This window comes from Onychomys torridus, chromosome 13 (genome assembly GCF_903995425.1).
Source record: "Onychomys torridus chromosome 13, mOncTor1.1, whole genome shotgun sequence".
Taxonomy (NCBI): domain Eukaryota; kingdom Metazoa; phylum Chordata; class Mammalia; order Rodentia; family Cricetidae; genus Onychomys; species Onychomys torridus.
In genome coordinates this window covers 42223628-42245696 of record NC_050455.1, presented here as the reverse complement: position 1 = coordinate 42245696, position 22069 = coordinate 42223628, and the positions used below count along the sequence as shown (strand labels likewise).

At 42.0% G+C, this 22069-nt stretch overlaps 1 protein-coding gene across 2 annotated transcripts in view; it reads left to right on the top strand.

The window, feature by feature from the left end:
* The window catches only part of Cep120 (centrosomal protein 120), a 68023-nt gene that overhangs the window by 33664 nt on the left and 12290 nt on the right, over window positions 1-22069 (top strand). For both annotated transcript variants that reach the window (XM_036204701.1, XM_036204702.1), the window contains 4 exons: window positions 4145-4237; window positions 5587-5748; window positions 8893-9015; window positions 16742-16840. In XM_036204701.1, coding sequence (XP_036060594.1) covers window positions 4145-4237; window positions 5587-5748; window positions 8893-9015; window positions 16742-16840 — 477 coding nt within the window. The remainder of the gene's footprint in view (window positions 1-4144; window positions 4238-5586; window positions 5749-8892; window positions 9016-16741; window positions 16841-22069) is intronic.

Below are 22069 nucleotides of genomic sequence, written 5' to 3'. Positions count from 1 at the left end.
TGAGCCCTTTCTGTCCATTTGTTGTTTTTTTATGTGGAACTTTTTTTAACAATATGTAACTTCTTTTATACTTTTATAGTTTACCTGAATGAATGATGTACACCCAGTTGCTGTTCTACATTCCAGAATAGCTGATAAAATTTTAATTTGCCTTACACATGATTGTCTATCATGTAGCCATCTTGTCTCCCTAAAGTAGGCTGAATCAACCACACACAGGGAGTTTGAGGAAGTTCTTCACACGTCAGGTCATGTCTGCATTTCTGGAATTTAGTAGACACTGTCCAATGTGTCCCGAAGGCATTCCAAGCAAAGAAAGCTTGGAGACCCTCGAAATAGGCTCCATAATAAGATATGGATGAGATGAAGGAGACATCTCAGCACATTCTAGTTTACAACGTCCTTTGAACAATAGGGCACTTGAAGACAAAATACTTAGTTAACAAATGTACTTAGGATGGAAGGAAAAGTACCTCCGAACTGAAGTGACAGGCGGATGGGGGTGGTCTAAAAGAGCTGGGAGATTTAGGAGGTCACCGTGGAGTGGGGACTCTTCAGTCTGTGTAACTTAAGAGCATGGCGTCCTCGTGGCCAGAGCTGCCGCTGTTAACTTCCGTCTGCACATCCAGACTGTAACACACCATTTTAAGAGAAGACAGTAACTACGTTTTCTGTGTTCTCACATTTGGGTAATGACTTTGATTGAGAAAAGGGGGTTTTAGAGGACCTGTTTTTGTTTTGTTTTTTTGAGACAGGGTTTCCTGTGTAGTTTTGGTGCCTGTCCTAGATCTCGCTCTGTAGACCAGGCTGGCCTCGAACTCACAGAGATCTGCCTGGCTCTGCCTCCCCAGTGCTAGGATTAAAGGTGTGCACCACCACCGCCCAGCAGGTTTTAGAAGACCTTGAAGTGAAGATTTTTTTTTTTTTAAATATGTATAAGGATATAGGTGATCCAATTTTTTATATAAGGGAATAGTCATCCCGATAGATGTCTAGTGGAGGGAACAAAGGAATGTAAAAGTCAGGAGACCAGGAAAGCTGTATTTACTCATGAAGATGAATGTGGTATACCACATCCTTCCTGGCTGGGTCCCAGAAACATGACTGGGACAACGTGGGAATGAGGAAATGACAGAGACAGATGTCCAAACAAACACTGGGATTGGGTGGGCTGTGCTTGTTCTGATGAAGGACACCGGCTACTTGGTGCTTTTGTGTGCAGCACAGGGGGAAGAGTGAGCTGGTCTGGGTGAGAGGTCTCTGTAGGGAGCAGTCTCAGGCTGTAGTCATCCAGCAGGAGGAGGCTGGGGTTGCTAGTTTTTGTATACACTGGCCAATCATTAGTAACCATGTCAACAATACACAGCCTAGGGCTTCCTCCATTCCTTACACGGTCACCCAGGGCGTCCTCTGCCCCCCAGAGCAGTAAATGAAGAGGGTTATGGAGAAGGGAAGAGGGAATGGGATTTTTAGGAGCTGCTGGGGTCCTCAGTGCCGCCCTCCAGGCCCAGTGCTTCCTCCATTCAGTTTACTCTCTGACTCCCACCATAGCTGCGGTCACAGCTCTTCTCTGACCAGACGATGCCTGTCCGTCCTTTCCTTTCTGTGGAGACACCCGGCCTCCTTCTCTGTATGCCTCTCACGCTCTCCTCTTGTCTTGTTCCTGGTTTTTGTGCTAGATCCAACGTCCCAGTACTGAGTTGATTGGCTTGTTTCTGGCCCTGTCTTGTGTGTGTCCTTTGTTCTGTCCACCCTCACCTGTTAGGTGAGCTCATCCACTTTCTTGGCATTGGATGTATCAGAATGCATACATTATACACACATGTGTGAGCTCTACCTTCTCTGCTCCTATTCCTGACCCCTGCCCTGGACTCTGCTTGGCCACTCAGCCGCCTGTGCTGCACTGCAGGCTGAGTGTCTAAGGTGCATCTCAGGTCCAGCATACCTAAAGCCACAGTTCCCATCAGCCTTCTCTGTGGCGTTCTCCACTTGACTCCCGTGTAAGTAAAGTCATTATATTTTCCTTAGTTGTTGAGACCTCAAGCAAATCCTCTTTAGTTCTCTTTTGAACCTAGTCCATTAGCATGTCCTTTGGCTTTACATTCAGAAAATGTTTTAGAAAGCAACCACTTTGCATCACATCCAATACCCATCACTATATCTTTGGGTAAAGCTTTTTTTGTTTTTGTTTTTGTTTGTTTGTTTGTTTGTTTGTTTGTTTTTGTTTGTTTTTTTGAGACAGGGTTTCTCTGTGTAGTCCTGGCTGTCCTGAAACTCACTCTGTAGACCAGGCTGGCCTCGAACTCACAGAGATCTGCCTGGCTCTGCCTCTGGAGTTCTGGGATTAAAGACTTGCAGCACAACCTCCTAGCTGCAGTTTATCATTTACTTAGTGTCTGTCTTTCCTTCCTAACCTCTTTACTCTGTTCTAGCCTTGTCCACCCAGGACCACACCTTTATAATGTGGGACAGAAGTAAGTATTCTCCCCTGGTGAACACTTAGCATGGGATGAAGTGGAGTTCTTAGCAGAACATAGAGGGTGTTATATGATCTGTGTTCTGGCTTCCTCTTCTACCCCGTGCCCTTTCTGTCTGTGCCCACCACACCGGCTTCCTATAGCTCCACACGTGCTGAGCCTCCCCCTTTTCTAGGGATGTGTGGGACACTTTCCCTGGAGATGCTCAGAATCACCTCAACGATGCTTCTCTGACTGCCATATCCCAAGTAGTGCCCCTTCCTGCCCTGGTACCAAGTCTCTGACTGACGTTAGATCTGCACTTGTTTATTGTATTCTGTCTCCCCAGAATACAGCTTCTACTTGCCCAGAATATGCTAGGTATATAATAAATATTCATTAAAATAAAGGATTGTGATTTGAAGTTTTTATACAGTTTTGGAGTTTGATATGTTTAAGGTAGATCTGAATGTCTGAAACTACAGGGAAGTTTAACCTCATGATACAGTTGGGGAGTCCCTGGTGTACGGGTCGGTAGAGGCGAAGTTCCCTTGAGGGGTTATCTCCTGAGAGGGACAAGCATCGTGAGATGCTGCTGGTGCGAACAGAGATGTTTGGGTATTTTTACATTGTGGTCTGGTTAAGTTGTGCTTGCCATAGTTTACATAGATCAAAGCTAAATGTTGAGTTGGGAGGTTGGTTGGTGTGCTGAGACTGAGAAATGAAAATGGGGGTGTCAGATTTTGCAACCAAATTAATTAACATGGATGTTTGGCATAGTCACCCATCCTTTACAAACAGGCTTCTGGGAATTGTTTTTGCCACCAGTGTGGTGACTAGCATTTTTAAGTAGCAAAGGGGATTATAAACGCTTGCTTGTCCTAGGCTTTGGCAGTACGGTTACTGGTGTCTGAACCAGTAAGGCTGCTCTGGATATCATAGTTTTGAACTTAGATATCTGGCTCCATTAAATTTAAGGCATTAGAGAACGTAGAAATCCCAGTATGTGAAGTAGTTGTAGTGTGTGTTGATCTTGGAGAAGAGCAGCCAAGAAGGGATGGGAAGGCTGTCACAGCATCAGATGGGTGGAGACACAGTGTTCTTTTCTCTGTCCAAGTGTGGAGTCCTTCTGACTTCTCGAAGCCCCACAGAAGGCACTCACCACCTTAGGGAAGAAAAGGTCTGGGGTAGGTAGGGCTGGGTCCTAGACACTGGGTGATGAGAAAGGTAAAAACTGGCTTTGGGAAGTCCCAGGGACAGATGCTCACCTGAGGGAATGCTGAGTCCTCCACCCTGAGCACGATGAGCTGGTGGCTTCTTCTGCTGAATAGAACTCCATTCTTAAAAACAGACATTGGCATGGCTGTGGTGGTGTGTGCCTTTAATCCCAGCATCTGGGGACTGGAACTCAGAGTTCGTGGCCAGCCTGGTGTACATGAGTTCCAAGACAGTCGGAGAGAGCTGTCTCAACAAAACAAATGGGTCTTGGGCCTAAAGAACTTGGGCCCTAGTGACTTCTCAGTGCCCGGTGCGAATGTCCACGCAGAAGATTGCTTCTTCGGAAGATGAAAGAATTTCCGTTTTGAATTGGTCCATATCAGATGTCTCTTTCTCATTCTCAGATACCATTTTACCGGAGGGACCTGTTGTCTTGAACATCATTTTTCTTTTTTGTGTGTGTGTTTTAGGTAGCCGAATACAGTATTTTAGAAGGCAAACTTCAAAAAGCCCTAACAGAGCTAGAGACCCGAGAGCAGCAGCTTGCGAGTGCGGAAGTGGAGGTATCCATCTCTCTGACCTTGGTTCCCTGGGTGGTGGAGTCCCTGTCTTCTCTCACTTGTTCTCTGTATAATGTGACAGACACTGCATGGATATTGTGTTTCAGACATGGAGACAACCGCTATTGAGCTGGGTAAAGCATGTTAGGATGCCAGGATTCAGCAGAAGAGCCACCACTGACTGACTCTTTTGCTCACCCCTGCAGTAGTGGTTCTATGTTAACATTCCCATTCAGTGTAGGAATTAGTATTTCACTCCTTGGAGAAGAGCAAGTTGGACATGCTCAGGGGTATATAAACCTGAATGGGTCTCAGAGAGAAAAAACTATCCCTCTTACTCATTCAATATTTGATCCCATGTTTTCAAGAGGTAGAGGCAGAAGTACAGCCTGGGCTGCACATTAACAAAAATTGGACCCCAAGACACATGGAAATTTGTTGTAGCATTATACATAGTCAACAGTACATTAGGTCTTAACTAAATTATACCCTAGGACTTTTCTATAAAATATAAATGTGTAGTACACATAATTTATATTAAATTTATAAGCATATAAAACATGAAAGTAGCTACAATTTTCCCATATTGTATATATGTCCCTTCTCTAACTAATGTTTAAGGTTTCATCAGTAAATACTCTTGACTTTATTGTTTACATTTCTGGAGTTTTTAAATGAATTTTTAGGTGTATTGGCCTAACTAAATCCATCTTCTAAATGGTTAGGCAGAAATTAGAAACTTTTAGTTGAAGAAAGAAGCTCAGTCACACTTTTATATAATAAAAATTAGAGTTTTAAGTGGTTAGGACCTTTTCAACTGAATTTATATAAGTTGTGTGTGGCTTGTATATTATTAGTATTGAGTGATTGAAAATTAGTATATCTAAACATTTAAGTCCAATAACTATAACTAAAGAAGACATGAAGTAAGTATTCTTTGTTATGTATGCATCTGCGCATGCATTTTAGCATGCACATGCTCTTGTGTGTGCATGCACATTTGTGTGTGCATGCTGGCGGAGGCCAGAGGCCAGCCTTGAGTTGTTCTTAGGGTTGAATTCCACAGACTATTTGAGACCTGGAGCTCACTAGGCAGGCTGGGCTTGCTGGAGAGCTCCAGGATGTGCAGTCTCCTCCCCAGCTGGGACACAGTATTCACCACTGTGCTTTCACATGTGGGTTCTGGGGGTCATGCTCAGGTCATTGTGCTCATGAGGCAACTGCTTGTGGACTGAACCATCTCCCCAGCTTAGTTTGTAAGTATTTTGAACGTTGACTAACCTAGGCCAGGAGCCAAAGAGCGTCATGCAGGTGGTGATGAGCTAGCCTCCTAAGGACGCTTTTCTTCTCAGCTTCAAAGAGAGAGGAAGGAGCTGCAGTCAGAACGGGAGCGGAACCTTCAGGAACTTCAGGACTCTGTCCGCAGGGCCAAGGACGACTGTGTTCACCACGTGGAGCTGGAGCGGCTGAAGCTGAAGCAGCTGGAAGAGGACAAGCTCCGGCTCCAGCAGCAGGTGCTCAGTTAGATGCTTCTAGAGACGCTGCGCCCGCCCGCCCCCCCCGAGGGCCGAGACCCTCTGTGATGTGGGCTGGCGTATTCGCTGCAGAGACGCCGATTGAAGTGGGGGTTTTTCTTTCTAAGTTAAAGCTAAGGACTGTAGTAGTATAATTTTCATGCTCTTAGAACCATTTGTGTGAAACTGTAGGATTCCAGGTAACTTACAGTGTAAAAGCTTTCTGTAAATCTCCTTTTCAACAACATAGATATTCATTAGGACGGACCTTAATGCTAGAAGTATACAAAGTAATCCAGTGCTTTCCAGAACCTACATTTTGTAAGACAAGTGTCTTACCTTCTTGCTGCCTCAGTTTACAGTCCCTTCATGTGCCCACCCCTGCAGACAATTGTTGGTGTGCCCCCGCCCCCCCATCTCCGCTAGTCAGGTCACTTAGGTGGAATGAGTATCCTCATGTCTACATTTGCTGAACTGTACACACGTCAATACTGTTGTTGTTAGCTCTGAAGATCTTCTCAACTGTTCTTCCCACACATACACACACACACACACACACACACACACACACACCACACATGCACACATTCGCGTGCGCGCACACACACACAACACACACACAGGCACACACGCACACATGCACACACACATATACATGCACACACACGTGCACACACATACATGCACACACACACCACACATGCACGCACGCACCTTCCTCCACCCAGCCTCCTCCTGTGCTGTCTGCTCTCTTTTCCCTTGTCCAGCCATTCAGCTTCCAGCTTACTCCACGCTCAGGGCTTCCTTCTCCTCCTCCACATTTACAGTCAAGACCTTTTCTCTGCACTTAGGCCACTTCAGGCTGCTTTTTTGATACCCTTAACATGGACATTTTAACCAGCGTCTTCCCGTTACACTCCCCTTGCTCCCCGAGTGTCGAGTGTGTCATGATGCTTGTGTTGCAGCCCGGTGGTTCTGAGCATTGGGAAGCATGGCACTCTAGAACCTCCCGCTGCCTCCTCACCATTCATAGGGTGAGGATCAGGCTTGTCCACAGCCTGCAGTTTCTCCCCATCCTGTCTGGTGTCACCCCACTCTTCACCTCTGCTGTGGACTCTGTAGCCACACTGGTCTCCTGTGAGCATCCTGCTTGCCTCCCCCGCAAGACCTCGGGGCTCTGTTTTCCACACCCTTTCTTTGCTTTCAGCAAAATGTCACTTACCCCAAATAGTTCCAAATCCACGTCAAGCTTTTGTTAAATGTACTTCTGTAATATTGCTTTCTTTTTCTTTATAATGTACCAGTTTTTATTTTCATTTAATGATCATTTAATCAGTTTCAGATTGTTGCTCCATAAAAACTGTTTGGTTTATAGCTCTGTCCTGGAGCCCAGCCCGGTGTCGGCAGTGATAGGGACTCAATAAATATTTGTAGAAAAGGGAGGGGAAGATCAGGCTGTTAAAAATCCAGCTTATCTTTCCTGAAAAATGTCAGTGTAGATTAGATGTGGATGATGAATGCTTCAGGGCCTTCTCTCATGAATAGTTTCCATAGTGGCTCAGGGTTCTCTCAGGCACATTGTTTACATGGTTGTAAATGGGAATTTGGTTGTTACTGTGGGTCTCACTTAATCCAAAAGCAGGTGTTTGTCATGGGTTCACCGGTAGTAGTGCTTTCCTTCCAGCTCGGGAAGGTTTAGTCATCTAGAGCAAAGGCATCACAGAGTCAGGGAGTGCTTGGGACACACATCTCCATCACCTCCATCCCCATCACAGCCACACCATCCCAACTCACAGTTCTGTAGCGAGAGCCTTGGTGAGAACTGGTATTTTGGAAAAATTATCCAAGGCACATCTTTATTCTTGATGCACAGTTTTTATCATGAGAGAGACAGGTGAATTTTCCAATTTGTTCAAGGAGCAAAGTCCTTGACACGTGCATGTCACATTTTATGCATAAGAGAAATTTGAGGCCATTACACTGACATTGTATCGTATATTAAATATGCCACTCTAATTAGACTGGTAGAAGAGACAGTTAAACACAAAGAGAGCTAATGAAGAAAAAAGTGTCTATATTCAAATAGGTAAAAGCAGGTACCCGAACTCATAGCGATAGATGACATCCCAAGGACAGAGTCCACCATGCCCTACAGCTTTTACCTTCACAACTGGATTGTAACAGCAATAATTATTTATGACAATGTTCCTGAATGGTGAGGAACCAAATACACTATTAGAATATTTCTTGCTTAAAATATAAAAGTGGGGGCTAGGAAGATGGCTTGGTCGGACAAGGTGCCTGCTGAGCAAACATCTGGACATGAGTTGGGATCCCAAGCACTGGTGTTGAAGCTGGGAATGGTGATATGCACCTATAATCCCAGCACTGGGAGGAGGCAGAGACAGGAGGCTTCCTGGGGCTTGCTGCCCAGCCATCTAGTCAGTCTGAGAGTTCCAGGTTCAGTGAGACACAGAGACTTCCTTTCAGACTCTAAGGTGGAGACTGGTTGTGAGAGATACTGATGTTGACTTCTGGCATCCACACATGTGTGCATGGACACATACATCCAGAACACAAAGCACAAGAAATTTTAAAAGTGTGATGCTTCAGAATGGTTTCTGCTGATTTTGGAAAACTGAATTATGTGGAAACTTGTCATGTAGAGAGTAGCAGCTTCTTCTAAAGATTACAACGGTTCCATGGCTCACGGAGCCACCATGCTCAGCCAAACGAACGTCTTTCCGCCCTTAGTTAAGTATTAACTAAGCTACCCACTCCTTCCCCCCACCCCCAACTTACCAAGTACGGGTAGCGTTCATAGGTGCCAGTTCTGCAGGATGAGGAGTCTCTGCTGGAGCCCCGTGGGTCTCTGCATTCCTTCAGGTGTTTAGCCCTTTGATCCTTAATTTTTTTTACCTAGTTGAAAAAAGAAAAAGCTTTTCTGTTAGTTAATTTGTTGAATTCTTACGTACCGACCATTTTCTTTTTCCTGCTTTCATGTGTTTTCCAAATGTTTTACTGTAACATGTTTTAGAATATTAATGACACTGTTAATCAGGTTGTACAGTGTCAAGATTTGCTTATGATTGCTTTCAGACAGCTACATAGAACAGCTCTAATATACTTTCTTTTCACATACAGCTTAATGATGCTGAAAACAAGTATAAGGCTTTGGAGAAAGAGTTCCACCAGTTCAAGGATCAACAGAGCAACAAACCGGAAATAAGGCTGCAGTCGGAAATAAATCTCCTCACGTTGGAAAAGGTACCTAGGGCAACACCTGTCAGTGTAACTAGCTCCGGTGACCAACTTAAAAAGTCACTAATAATACATGTGTACACATTGCTGTGCTGCACTGGTCTAGTACTAGCAACATATCAGAGAGGGCCAGGTGTGACGGCAGCTGGCTCGCTTGCATGAATAGAATGTTGAGTTGTGAACAGAACTGACTACTATAGGAATAAAGGAATTAAACAAAAACAAAACTGTCAGGGCTGGGCAGTAGTGGTACACGCCTTTAATCCCAGCCCTTGGGAGGCAGAGACAAGTGATCTCTGTGAGTTTGAGGCCAGCCTGGTCTACAGAGTAAGTTGCAGGACAGCCAGAGCTACACAGAGAAACCCTCAAAAAACCAAACAAACAAAAGGTTAAAGAACTGGATTTAAAATGGGAGTAGGTGTGTTTAGAAGCAAGGTACAGCCAGTGTCCTGTCCCAGTTCACTCAAGTGCCCCTGCGGCTGCCATATCTGAGACCTCAAGTCCTCTGGTGCTGAACTTTCAGTGTGGTGGTGCTCTCTGTGACAGTTCTGGTTCTCTGCATTCTGGATTCGATGCCCTGCCCAGGAGCACTCACTGAGAGCAGAGATTCCCATCCCCTAGCCCTTAGCTTAGAAGAAGGAATATTCATTCTGCTTTGTTTTCTGGGTTCAGATGCAGTCATGCCTGCCATCTGTGTTGGAATTCTCCCATGAACAGAATGTTTAGTGGTCAGGCTTTACAAAGTATGAATTCAGGACCCCAGGAGGAGCAGTGGGAGAAGGTGTCTGTTACCCAGCTTGATGACCATAGCGCACGTTCTAGGGAGGACAGGAATGACTACTGCAAGCTTTCCTCTGGCTTCCACATGTGGGTTCTGGTACTCACATGCTTGTGCGTGCTCATACACACACACACACACACACACACACACACACACACACACACTCACACACGAGTGAATGCCATGAATGCCCAGGTACTCACAGAAGTCAGAGAGGACATCTGAACCCTTAGAGCTGGAGTCACAGGTGCTAGGAACTGAATTCAGGTCCTCTGGAAGAGCTGCAAGTGCTCTTAACTACTGAGCCCTCGCTCCAGCCCCATAAAATAATTTTTTAAAATGTGTGAATATCCAACAGCCATCCAAAGGTGGGCATAGGCATTGAGATCCAAGAAGAGGAGGAAGCAGCAGTGCAGAGCTGTGAGAAGTTGTCCAGGGGGCTCCTTCAGAGGCCCTGAGACGAGAGCTAGAACTCAGAAAGATGGCCAGCCTAGAGTAGAGCATGTACCGGGTGGGTTTAAAACACTGGCTTCTAAAGCCATGCCAAGGGAGTTAGGTTTTGTTCTGAGCCATGCATAATGGTAGTTACCATCTTGGACACATAACCACGTGACTGTCTCCCGTTCTGACTCAGCCACTTATGTCACAGTAGATAGCTTCTTCTATTTCATATTTTTTAAAAGATTTATTTATTTATTATGTATACAGTGTTCTGTCTGCATGTGTCCTGGCAGGCCAGACGAGGCACCAGATCTCACTGCAGGTGGTTATGAGCCACCATGTGGGTGCTGGGATTTGAACTCAGGACCTCTGGAAGAGCAGCCAGTGCTCTTAACCACTGAGCCAGCCTCTATTTCATATTTTTCAAACAGGGTTAATAAAATGAACAAAATGCTTATCGAGAACCTGGGGCATTTTCTACTTTTATTCAAAATTTGTCTTTTAACATTGTTGTTACTTTTTATGTTATAGTTTATGTTTATAAGTAAAATTGACAAGTTCAACTTTGATGAGGGATGGAATGTAAGCAGAAGGATGCACGGGCGGTGAAATGGGTATAAAGCTAGTTTTTTCTTCTAGTTTGCATGTCATCATAGTTTTTTTTCCTTTCTTTGTGACTGATAAGTGACTAAAACTCTAATTGAAGGAAGAGTAACCCCCAGTGACGCTCCATTACTTTAGAACAGCCGCTTAACTGCAGAGCAGCTCACTGAGAATTTGTGACCAGGCACGTGTTTGTTTGAGTGGCTTCCTGAAACTAGCTTTGTGGTTTTGTGAGTTAAGTAGAATAAATGATTTTATTTAAAATGAAAACATTTAAATAATTTTTTAAAACAACAAACATAAAAGTAAATGATAGGATACTATTCAAGGGTTTTAAATAGAAGAGTAACGGATCTTCACATTTTGAAAAGAAACCCAACTAGTGTTTAAGAGGATATGAACAGGCCTGACGTGGTCGCACATGCCTTTAATCCTAGTCTCAGGAGGCAGAGGCAGGGGGATCTCTCGAGAGTTCAAAGCCAGTCTGGTCTACAGAGTGAGTTCCAGGACAGCCAGAGTTACATAGTTGAGCCAGAGTTACATTTTCTTTATTTTTAAAAAAGGAAAGATATGACCTGCCTCTTTAGAGAAAGACCCAAGTATAATGACCTACTAAAAGTTTTGTGCTGATTGCCTTTGAGTAGTGGTTCTAAACTGTTTACTCTCACAGCCCTTCCTACATCCCAGGAAAAAGATATATTTCTTATCTATAGATAAAGTGTCATTAATTAGATAACTGTAGGCTTAAAAAATAAACTGGAAGTGTTTTAAAATATAAACCTGAGGTAGGCAAGATGGCTCAGTAGGTAAGAGTGCATGCTACCAAGCTCTACAGCCTGAGCTGTGTCCTTGGACATGTACAAGGAGAGAACCAAGTCCCCAAGTACCTTCTGACCTTCATGTGTACACCCCCTCCTCTCCCATCCCCTCCCCAAAACACACTCATCAAGGAGTGAAGCAAAGACTGTGATGTCTTAGCAGAATTGTGAAAGTAATTTTGACCTCCTGAAACCTGAGTCCAAACTCTCATTTTGAAGATTCTCATACCTCAGTTATCTCAAAAAACAAAACTCAGCTACTTTCATACAGTGTTTCTCTTTTCCTCTTTAAAAAGAATTTTGTACTTATTTATTTTTATGTGTATGGATGTTACAAGATCCACCATAGAAATAAAACTCAAGTCACTTTTAAACTTCATTTTGCCAATTATGCTTAATGAAAAGAATGAGACTCATTAACCATTAAGTATTAGGTATTAAGAATACCAGGATGAATGTGTTGAGAGAAATGGCCCCGTGAACTGTCTCTATTAGAACAAAGGCATGCTTCCTGCGTGTTTTAAGTATACGGTAGAACAACTTTTTAGCCTTTCTGGAAATTCCTTGTAAGTCTTTTGGGAACCAGAAGAGGGCACAGTCTTATTCTGAAATCGTAATGGATAAAAGCATAGAAATGCCAGCCTGTGACACCAGTGTCTGAACTGGCTCAGCAGTCCTCACCAGTGTCTGAGGAAGAGCTTCAATTCTTTTCTTTCTTTTCTTTTCTTTTTTCTTTTCTTTTCTTTTCTTTTCTTTTCTTTTCTTTTCTTTTCTTCTTCTTCTTCTTCTTCTTCTTCTTCTTCTTCTTCTTCTTCTTCTTTTCTCTCTCTCTCTCTCTCTCTCTCTTTCTTTCTTTCTTCTTTTTTTTTTTTAAGCCAGAGTCACTGTTGTAGCTGTGGCTGGCCTTTAACTCAGAGATCTGCCTGCCTTTGCCCTGTTAGTGCTGGGTTTAAAGGTGTGTGACACCATGCCTGCCTACCTGTTCTTAATATAACATATCCATTTTCATCGAAAGAGTCCAAAATTAACACAAGGATAGAGTCTTACCAAATAACTCATGGTTTCTTCTATTATTACAAAGTAAATAGTTTGTGTGGCTTTTTCAACTTAATTTTCCATTGTATGTGTGCCTGTGTGAGGGCAGGCCACTTGAATGCCACGGGGCATGTGTGGACGTCAGAGGACAACTTTGGGAGTCGGTTCTCTCCACCCACTGTGGGTTCCAAGGTGTTGGTCTCAACTTTATCAGGTTTGTGCTACAAGCACTTCTCCCACCGAGCCCTCTCACTGCACCCCACCCCATCCACCCTTTTCATTGTTTTGAAACTGGGCCTTACACTTTATCTCAAGATGGCCCCAAACTTGGTGTGATCATCCTGGTTGCTGAAATTACAGATATGAACCATTGCACCTGGGTTTGTGTAGCTGGAGACCTTCTCTCCAGCCCCTGCCAAGCTGTTAGTCAGCCCACTTACAAAATAAACACACAGACGCTTATATTATTTAAACTGTTTGGCCATTAGCTCAGGGCTGCCATTGTCTAGCTCTTACTCATATTTAGCGGATTTCTATTAATCTATACTTTGCCACGTGGCTTACCAGTACCTTACATCTTGTCATGGTGGCGGCTGGCAGTGTCTCTCCCCCAGCCTTTACTTCCCAGAATTCTCCTTCTCCTTGCCCCACCTACCCTATCCTTCCTGCCTGGCTACTGGCCAATCAGCACTTCATTTATTTTAACCAATCAGAGCAACACATTCGACATACAGAACATCCCACGGCAAGTTTGTGAGTTTTCTTTCACCTGGAGAGAAAATACTCTATATAGTTTGTAAATTATTGGGACTTTAAAAACTGAAATATAGGAAGCATATATTTTAGTAGGGCATATAGAGTTCGAAAAATGAACATATTTAGAGAATATCAGCATTTTTAATCATGCTAAAATTTGGGTAGTATTTAAGAACATTGTGGTGTCTAGTGTGTCACCACACTGAGACCAAATAGGAAAGATGCAGGAGAGTGGAAGCATATTATCCTTTGGGGACTAACACCTTTAAACCCTGTTGCCTGCTTGCAGAGATGACTGAGAGTAGCAAGTGACCGTGACTAATGTAATCCACAGGAAACCGTTGGGTGTCTCCTGTGTAACAGAGGTAAAGTCTGAGGTGACCTTTAAGATTTAGGCAAACAGAAGAAACAGAAGAGAAGAAAAGAATTGGCAGGCCAGGCAGCTGGGGGCGGGGGTTGCAGGGCACAGGGACACAAACACGGCTGGACAGTGGGGTTTCCTGTTGAATCCTGAAGAAGTCGGTTGAGCACAAAGCACAGGGATTCTCACTGGACGCTAGGCAAGTAGTAGATGTCTCAGCAGAGTGAACTGATAACCGCAGTTTGCAGGCCTTGTAGACGCATTTAAAACTGGGTGAGACAAGACACTCCCATGGTCCAAGTGAGGCTAGAAGAGCCTGGGCTGCTCGAGCGGCGTCAGAAATGGAAGGGAAGTCTGGAAGTGTCTCAGGGGACAAACGAGCTCCTGTGGAGGTTAGACCTGGGAATGACTAGAGACAGAAAAGAATGCTGTGCCTTTGGTAGGGGACTCAGGAAACTTGTCTTCTGCAGTCTGGGTTGACTTGGGTCCTGAGCTGTCTCCTTTCAGGGGTATTTAACTTAGCTTATGGTGTGTTACTTCAGTCCTGAAACCATGAAACCCTGAGTAAAATTACAAGTACAAGCCAGGGATGGTGGTGCACTCCTGTAGTGCCAACACTGTTAGTGCAAGAGGTCAGGAATTCAAGGTCAGTTGATGCCACATGGCAAAATCCTGCCTCCAAAAAAAAAAGCCTTCCAGAAATCACTAACACTAAGGGCTTTTAAGTTGGCTTTTGAATACCCTGATATTATGTGAACAATTTGGAAATTGTCTTAGAATGTATTCTAGAAATGAGATAGATGCTCCCCCAACCACACACACATACACACACACACACATACACACACATACATACACACACATACACACACACACACACACACACACACACACACACACACACACACACACACCTCAACACTATGGCTGCCTAATGAAGACCTGAACAAAGGCGGCATAAATAGACATGTTAACTTGGAAGGAGGACTCTCACTGGGTCCCCCCCCCCCAAACAAAGAACTGTCGGCACAAAGACCGATGAGAAATGGAGAGATGGCTTTTCCCATGGATGATCCCCCAAACTGACGTCCAGTACAAAGTAGTCAGCCATAGAACATATACACACAAGCAACGTTAAATGAATTCAGCTGATTGTTTATATATTTATGCATATATTCCTACATATATATGTACATATATATAAACAATAATAGAAAAAGAGGTCCTGAATTTGAGAGCGAGTAGAGGGGACATGGGAACAGTTAGAGGGAAGAGAGAAGTATTGTGATTATATTTTAGTTTTAGTAAATAATAAAATAAAACCCACAAATTTTTGGCTATATATACTATTCTAGGAATCAGGTCCATATAATTCATTAGAATCACAAGCACCATATCCTTAAAAAAAAAAAAAAAAAAAAAAGTTAAGGATTTTTGATAGGAATGAATTTTTGCCTCAGATTTGCCAGTAAGTTTTTAGGAATAAAAATATTATGTGCAGAATGACACATATGTTTTAAATTAGTATATATAACTATAAAAGTATGAATTATTTTTATATTTATGCAAAACTGATAGAACTGCCTAGTTTTTACTGTTGGAGCAGGTCCATTAGGCCTCATCCTTGGTCTGGTCCAGGATGCAGACCTTGTCCAGGACCCATATGCATGCTCTCAAAGACTGTCTACTCCTCTGAGGTACGGCTTGTTGTTAAATTACCAAGTGAAGTATATGAATCACTGGGCATAAGTGGAGGGATTATCTTCAGTAATCTCAGCAATATCATTCAGCTCAAGATGCTTGAGTCTAGTTGGGAAATGTCAACACATCTGAATCCAAGCACTAGGGATTTGTAAAGCAGAGAGACCTCCACTCCAAGGAGTCATATATAACTGCAGAGAATGTTCTGGTCTTTTGTGACAGGGACTTGGCAGTCTGCTTTTCCTGTCATTTTACTTTGCTCTGAATTTTCTAACATTAGAATTTTTATAGTGTCTTCATTTTTGTTTTTCTCCTAAAACATTAGGAGTTATATGTATGGGAAAGACTGAACTTGAGTTTTAAAAAAATGAGCTAGTTCAGAGTAACAGTGTTTTCCTGTAATTCAAGGAGATTATTACATTATCACTTAATAGTAAAACTGCCTGCTGGCTGCACGAATTTGTTTGGTACATGGTTTTAAGCACTGAGTGAGTACATTCCAGAACATAGCCAAGTTGGCTTTAGTTCATGCACAACAGATTGCCTGCTGCAAGCATAAATAACCAGATTTTTTAATTGAATCACTTTAGTGTTTTTCTTTATATATTTCAGGAAAGATAGAAAATAAAAGTGAGATGTGTGTTATTAAGGAACATTATTTTTCTTCCTCTTGGGTTTATTTTAACATTCTTAAAATATTTTTACATTTTTGACTTTGCATCTCTTAGTAATTTGCTTTCTGATAAAACACTGCACTGTTTCCAGTGTTCTGTGGTTTTGCCAAAAGTTAAGAAAGTATCTCTCCAGCTCTCCTTATTACAAGACAGAATCCCACCTAATCATAGGCCTTCATAAGGAAAATCAGCCTACTGAGATTAGAGTGCCAGCTGAAGCGGAATGTTAACAGTTAGAGCTGTCTTTTGTTAAAAAATGAATGTATTTTTCACTCTGTTTAATATACACATTTAACTGTATTATAGTAACTGTCTGGAGGTTAAGACTAATTCAGTTCTTTTTAGTCTAGCCTGCAAGGCAATAAAAATAATACTATATTTTAAACAAGAAAATGTTCATGTGCCATAATATTTATAGTAAATTATATAACAGCTTTAGACTATGTCATATGTCACGCTGTATAAACTCTTTTCTTAAGCCCGACTCTTTGTATATATTATCTTTCAGTGATTGCACACAGTGGTATAGTGTTTCACTTGATATGATTTTAATCACTGTTAGGTTGAACTTGAAAGAAAGTTGGAATCTGCAACCAAGTCTAAACTGCATTACAAGCAGCAGTGGGGACGAGCTTTGAAAGAACTTGCCAGACTCAAGCAGGTATGTGGTTGGGAGCAGACTCCGTCTCCCCTCGCTGCTTTGTAAGTTTCCTTTTGACATTGCCTATGTTAGAAGTCTGCAGTGGGATCGCTGGTGCTGTGGTCTAAGAGCAAGGCTGTTCGGGTTTGTTTTTTAATGTGTTATATGCAGAATCCTCTTTTCATAATCAGAAGCTGAAACTTTTATATTTTTTATTTTTAGTTGTCAGCCATCTTGTTGGAAATAATCAACTTAATTTCACTTTTAAACAGCTGCTTCTTCCCTTAGAACTCATTTTTTATTAGGACCTCACTGAAGGGGACACTTTTGGGATAAACTGAATTTACCATTTAACATTTCAGAGCATATTTTAAAATGATTTTTGTAGGAAGACACAATTACTCAACCATGAAAGTTGTCCTAGGGAGTTTTCCATCATTTTAGGTGTAAAAGACGTGATACTTTTCTGAAAATCCTGGTTGACATTTTCCCTTCCTAGACAAGAAAGTTATTTTCATGAGAAATTTATCTTAAAGTGGGCCATAGTTTTTTCAAATTATTAAGATCCAAGAGAATATGAATGAGACTTATTTTGAATATAATTTATTGGGCCTATTAAAAGATCATGAATGTTTAATTTACTCTTAAGAAAATCAGCTTTATTTCTGAATGAAATTGTTATATAATGTCTTTCAGATTTATATATTTTTAGTACATTTCCATAACAGTATATCAAGTACTATTCAATATCTTTGTGGTATTATGCTAATGCTTAGGATCTTTTTAGAGTACTACCAGACTGAATGGGAATTAAAAGTAGTAGACCATGTATGCAGTGTAGCTTATAGCTGTGTTGAGATTGTGTGCATTATAGTAGATATCAAAGTATTAGATAGTACACAGAGTGGATATACTCAAGTTGTGTATCCTTTATTTGAAATTGTTTGGACTAGAAATATTTTGGATTTCAGTATTTTTTCATATTTTATAATATTTGCATATGTGTAATGAGATATCTTGAATGTTATACCCAAACATAAACACAAAAGTCTACTTGTGTTTAAGTTGTACATTAATTATATAGCCAGAAGGTAATTTTTTTCTTTTTACAGTGTTTTTAAGTATGCCTGTCTCCTGACAATGGAAGTCCCATCATGCATGCTAGAGCTTAAAAAGTTTTAGATTTTAGAGCCTTTTACATTTTGCATTTTCAGATTAGCAATGTATTATTTTAATGCTGGTGGGACTGGCATGGGCATGTTGCTCAGTAATAAGATCCTCCTAAACTCAGTGTATATACATAGGTAAGACATGGGCCTTGCACTCAGGGAGCTGAGAATTCGGTAACAAGGAAGAAACAGTTGTAACTGTTGCCTGAGCACCACATAGAAGAAAAAATTAGCTGTTATGACTTAGGGATGGTGTCTGGTGTCAGAAGGGCAGGGTTTCCGATGGACCTCTGGAGAAGAGTCATTAGGATATTAATAGTAAAACTGGTTGTGACATAGCAAAGTAGTGGTTGTTATAGTGACTACAGTGGTTATTGCAAAGAAGTGAGAGAGCCTTTTAAAAAGTAGAGGAGGGCCCATTTTAAAGGGCATTTCCAATAACAAAGCTTGGAACTTCAATTGTAGTGATAGAGATGTAACAAGAAGATTCTGTGGAAGATGATGCTCAGCATGGATTCTGGAAAGGTTTTCCAATTTGGGAAATACAATTCAAGAAGCTAATTCGAGCCAAGTGTGCAGTGCATACCTGTAATCCTAGCATTCTGGGGCTTGAGGCTGGAGGATTGCTGAATGGAAGGCTGGTCTGGATTACACAGTGAGTTCCAGGCCAGCCAGGGTTCACAACACGACTCTTAATTTCAGCAGAGGAAGGACGTAAGATTTTCAAACATGAGTGGGCAGTTTAGTTTTTCGATTTAGAAGTATGAAAGCAGCCAGAAATATACATCTTTTTGGAATCTGACTGAACTCAAGCGAGGGGGTCCTTGGCAAGGGAGTGATCTGATGATGGTATGGTGGGGTTTTTGAGGGCTTAGTACTGCCCTGTGCTAACTAAATCTCAGATTGTTCTCATTTTCAATTCTAAACTCCCTGGATAGCAGATCATATTCCCATTTTACAGATGAAGAACTGAGAGTTGGTGTTGTCATGGATGCTCACAGAGACCCTACGTGGTAAAACTAAGACTGAAGTCCAGGCTCTTTCCTGTTACAGTTTCAGTGTGTAGATGACAAGCGTTTCCCACAAAAGCGCTGGAGCAGAAGTGATGAGTTGGCACATCTGGTTGAGGAAGAAGCGGTTAGGCTTCAGAAAGTCATGATGCTGGTACTCACTTGGAAGTGCATTAGAAGTGTGGGGAGGAGACCTTGTGGGACGGGACAAGGAGAGTGACAGAGTAGTTAAAGTAACTCGCTGCTTCTGAAAGGGCCTCTCCCTATATTGCCCTAGGCTGGCCTTGAATTTACAGTGCTCCTGCTTCAGCCTCCCAAGTAGTTGGAATTATGGGCATAAGCCAGCAAGCACATCAGGCTGAAGTAGTTTTTTTGTTTCTTTTGTTTTCATTTTGTAACCTTGGCTGTCCTGGAACTCCCTCTGTAGACCAGGCTGGCCTCAAACTCCCAAGATCCACCTGCCTCCCAAGTGCTGGGATTAAAGGTGTGCACCACCACCACCCAGCTAACTGAAGTAGTTTTTAAAAATATAAGTTATGCTTTAACATCTAAATTCCTGGTTCTTCGTTCCTTTTACACTGGGATGTTGAGGTAGCTCTGTTTAAAAGGATATTGAGTATGTGAGCAGTGTGGCAGTGGTGCATGCCTACCTTCCTAGCACTAGAGAGGTAAAGGCAAGAATTCAGGGTTTTTCCTTGACTCTATAGTGAGTACAAGATCAGCCCAGACTGAGAAACCCTGTCTCAAAAGGAAAAGGTGGGAGTGGAGGACATGAGGAGCTGAGCCTGAACCCCAGCACCCATCTGAAAAGGGCCAGGTGCTGCAAGCGCCTGTTACCCCGGCACTGAAGAAGCTCATATGAGGGTCACAGTGCTCTGGCCCGCTACTCTAGCCATATTGGCAAGCTCCAGGTTCATTTTGAGAGACTCTGTCCCAGAGAAGTAAGATAGAGAATGATCGAGAAAGACACTGGTGTCCACCTCTGGCCTCCACAGAATGCATGCATGGAAACACACTCTAAAACAAGAACAAGAACAAAGCCGAGGATTATGAAATTTTCCTACTCCCCAGATTCCTCCTTGCTAATCCTACATCCTCACATTGGTATCTTCTAGATCTTCCCATTTACTCTGTTTTCTAGTTATTCTTTCTCCCTGGCCATTTTCACTCTCCTGCTTAAAAAAAAAAAAAATTGGCAAAATAATTTTTAATATTTGTTCCTAATAAGAGAAGATATCACATTCAGTTTCTTTCTCTTGCGTTGCTGTAAATTTATTAAGGAAAGAAAACTGTTGAGTTAATATTTCTCCAAAACTTAGTCCATTAAACTGAAAGCAGCTGTCTTAGGGCTGGGGAGAGGACACACTGGGTAAGCACACTTGCTCTGCATGTGAGGACCTGAGTTTACATCCTCAGCACCATATAAAAAGCTGGGCGTGGCCATGTGCACCAGGAACCCCAGCTTTGGTGGGAGCAGACAAGCCCATCCTGGGACTTAACCAAAATAGTGAATTCTGCTGGTTGAGCGAGATACCCTGTCTCATCGCATGAGGCAAAGAGCACCAGGGGAAGACAGCCAGTGCCCTGCTCTGCCTTCCTCATACTCCCATGTATGCATCTCACACACACGGCAAATACGTACATAATAAATACTAATTTAAAAATAGCAGTCTCTGAGTGAGTGCGATGTGTTTAGTACTTTCTCATTTTAGACTAATTTTAGCCCTTATCCTGTAAACTTTCTGCTTTAGAAACAATATTATAAACAACTTTTGAGGTCACTAGGAACCTTTGATGTTTTGCAGACCATCCTGAGTTGCAATAATTTAAGAAAAGCGACAGTCCTTGGGGTCTTCATAGTGAATTATGCTGTGCTGCTAACTGTTTTTGGAAGATTAAAATTAATAACTTCATTAAATTGGCACATTTCACATGTGTGAAAATTCTAATTTTTCCCTAAAACTCTTTATTAGAAACATATTTATTTTGTGTTTGAATATAAATTGGAAGTGTCTCTCTGCTTTTGTTCAGAGAATTGTTTGTGCAACTTTTTTGTTGAAATTGGATTAGTACCATGTTAATTTTACATTGCCTCTGGTGAATAGCCACGAGGCTATAATCTCTGCCAGTAATTTGTCATATCAAATCCCTCTGGAGGGCCATAGAAAACATTCGTGTAGTGCGGATTAGACGGTGAAAGCCATATCTTAGATTGTTAATAAATGTTAATGACAAAACCCAGCTGGTAAGTCTTGGAAATAAGATCTAATGCTTGGTGCCCATTGCCAGAACAATGTTTAAAGAGAGCTTTCCATTACTCAGAGGTGATCTAGTATAGTCGGTTTGTGAATTAAAAATTGTAACCTTCTAATTGTTCAGAAGAGAACCTTTTCCTTCTCATTCTCAGCCTCAATCCAAGTTGGAAGTTTGCTAATGTTTTTTTTTTCATAATTTATGGCAACAAAAATAAATTTGACATGAAGTGAGTCCCCATTTAAAAATAAGGAAACACTACTCTTTTATTCTGGGTTTGGTATCTGGGGACATTAGGAGTACTTGTTTGACATGCAGGGGCGATTTTGTTTCTTTTTTTTCTCTTTGTGAAAATCTGCTGCAGAACTATTTTTAAACTGGTATCTAAGTAAATGCTCGAATACTTCCACAGTGTCGATCTGTAAGCAGACTAAAAAAACTACCATTGTTTAAAAATTAGTGAATCATTGTTATGAAATATGAATTAGTCATAAAAATTTAACATTTTCACTCTGTTACATATTTAAAACTCCTGGATGTTTGTTCCCAGGACAGGAAACAGAGCTAAGACTTTATTTAGTAGCACGTGGGTCCCTTACCATATTTGTGCACAGTAGATGTGTTTAAAACTAAGCCAATATATTTAGTTAAAGCAGCGCAGACTTCATCGGCTGACATCAGCACTATCTTGTCCAGCCTCCTGCGTATCCACTCGGAGTAATTAATTTGATTAATTTATAAGTAATTTAGCCAAGGATGGGATGTAAATCTTTGTTTAAGAAAACAGTTGGAGGTCCAAGTCTTGGTTAAAAACTGTG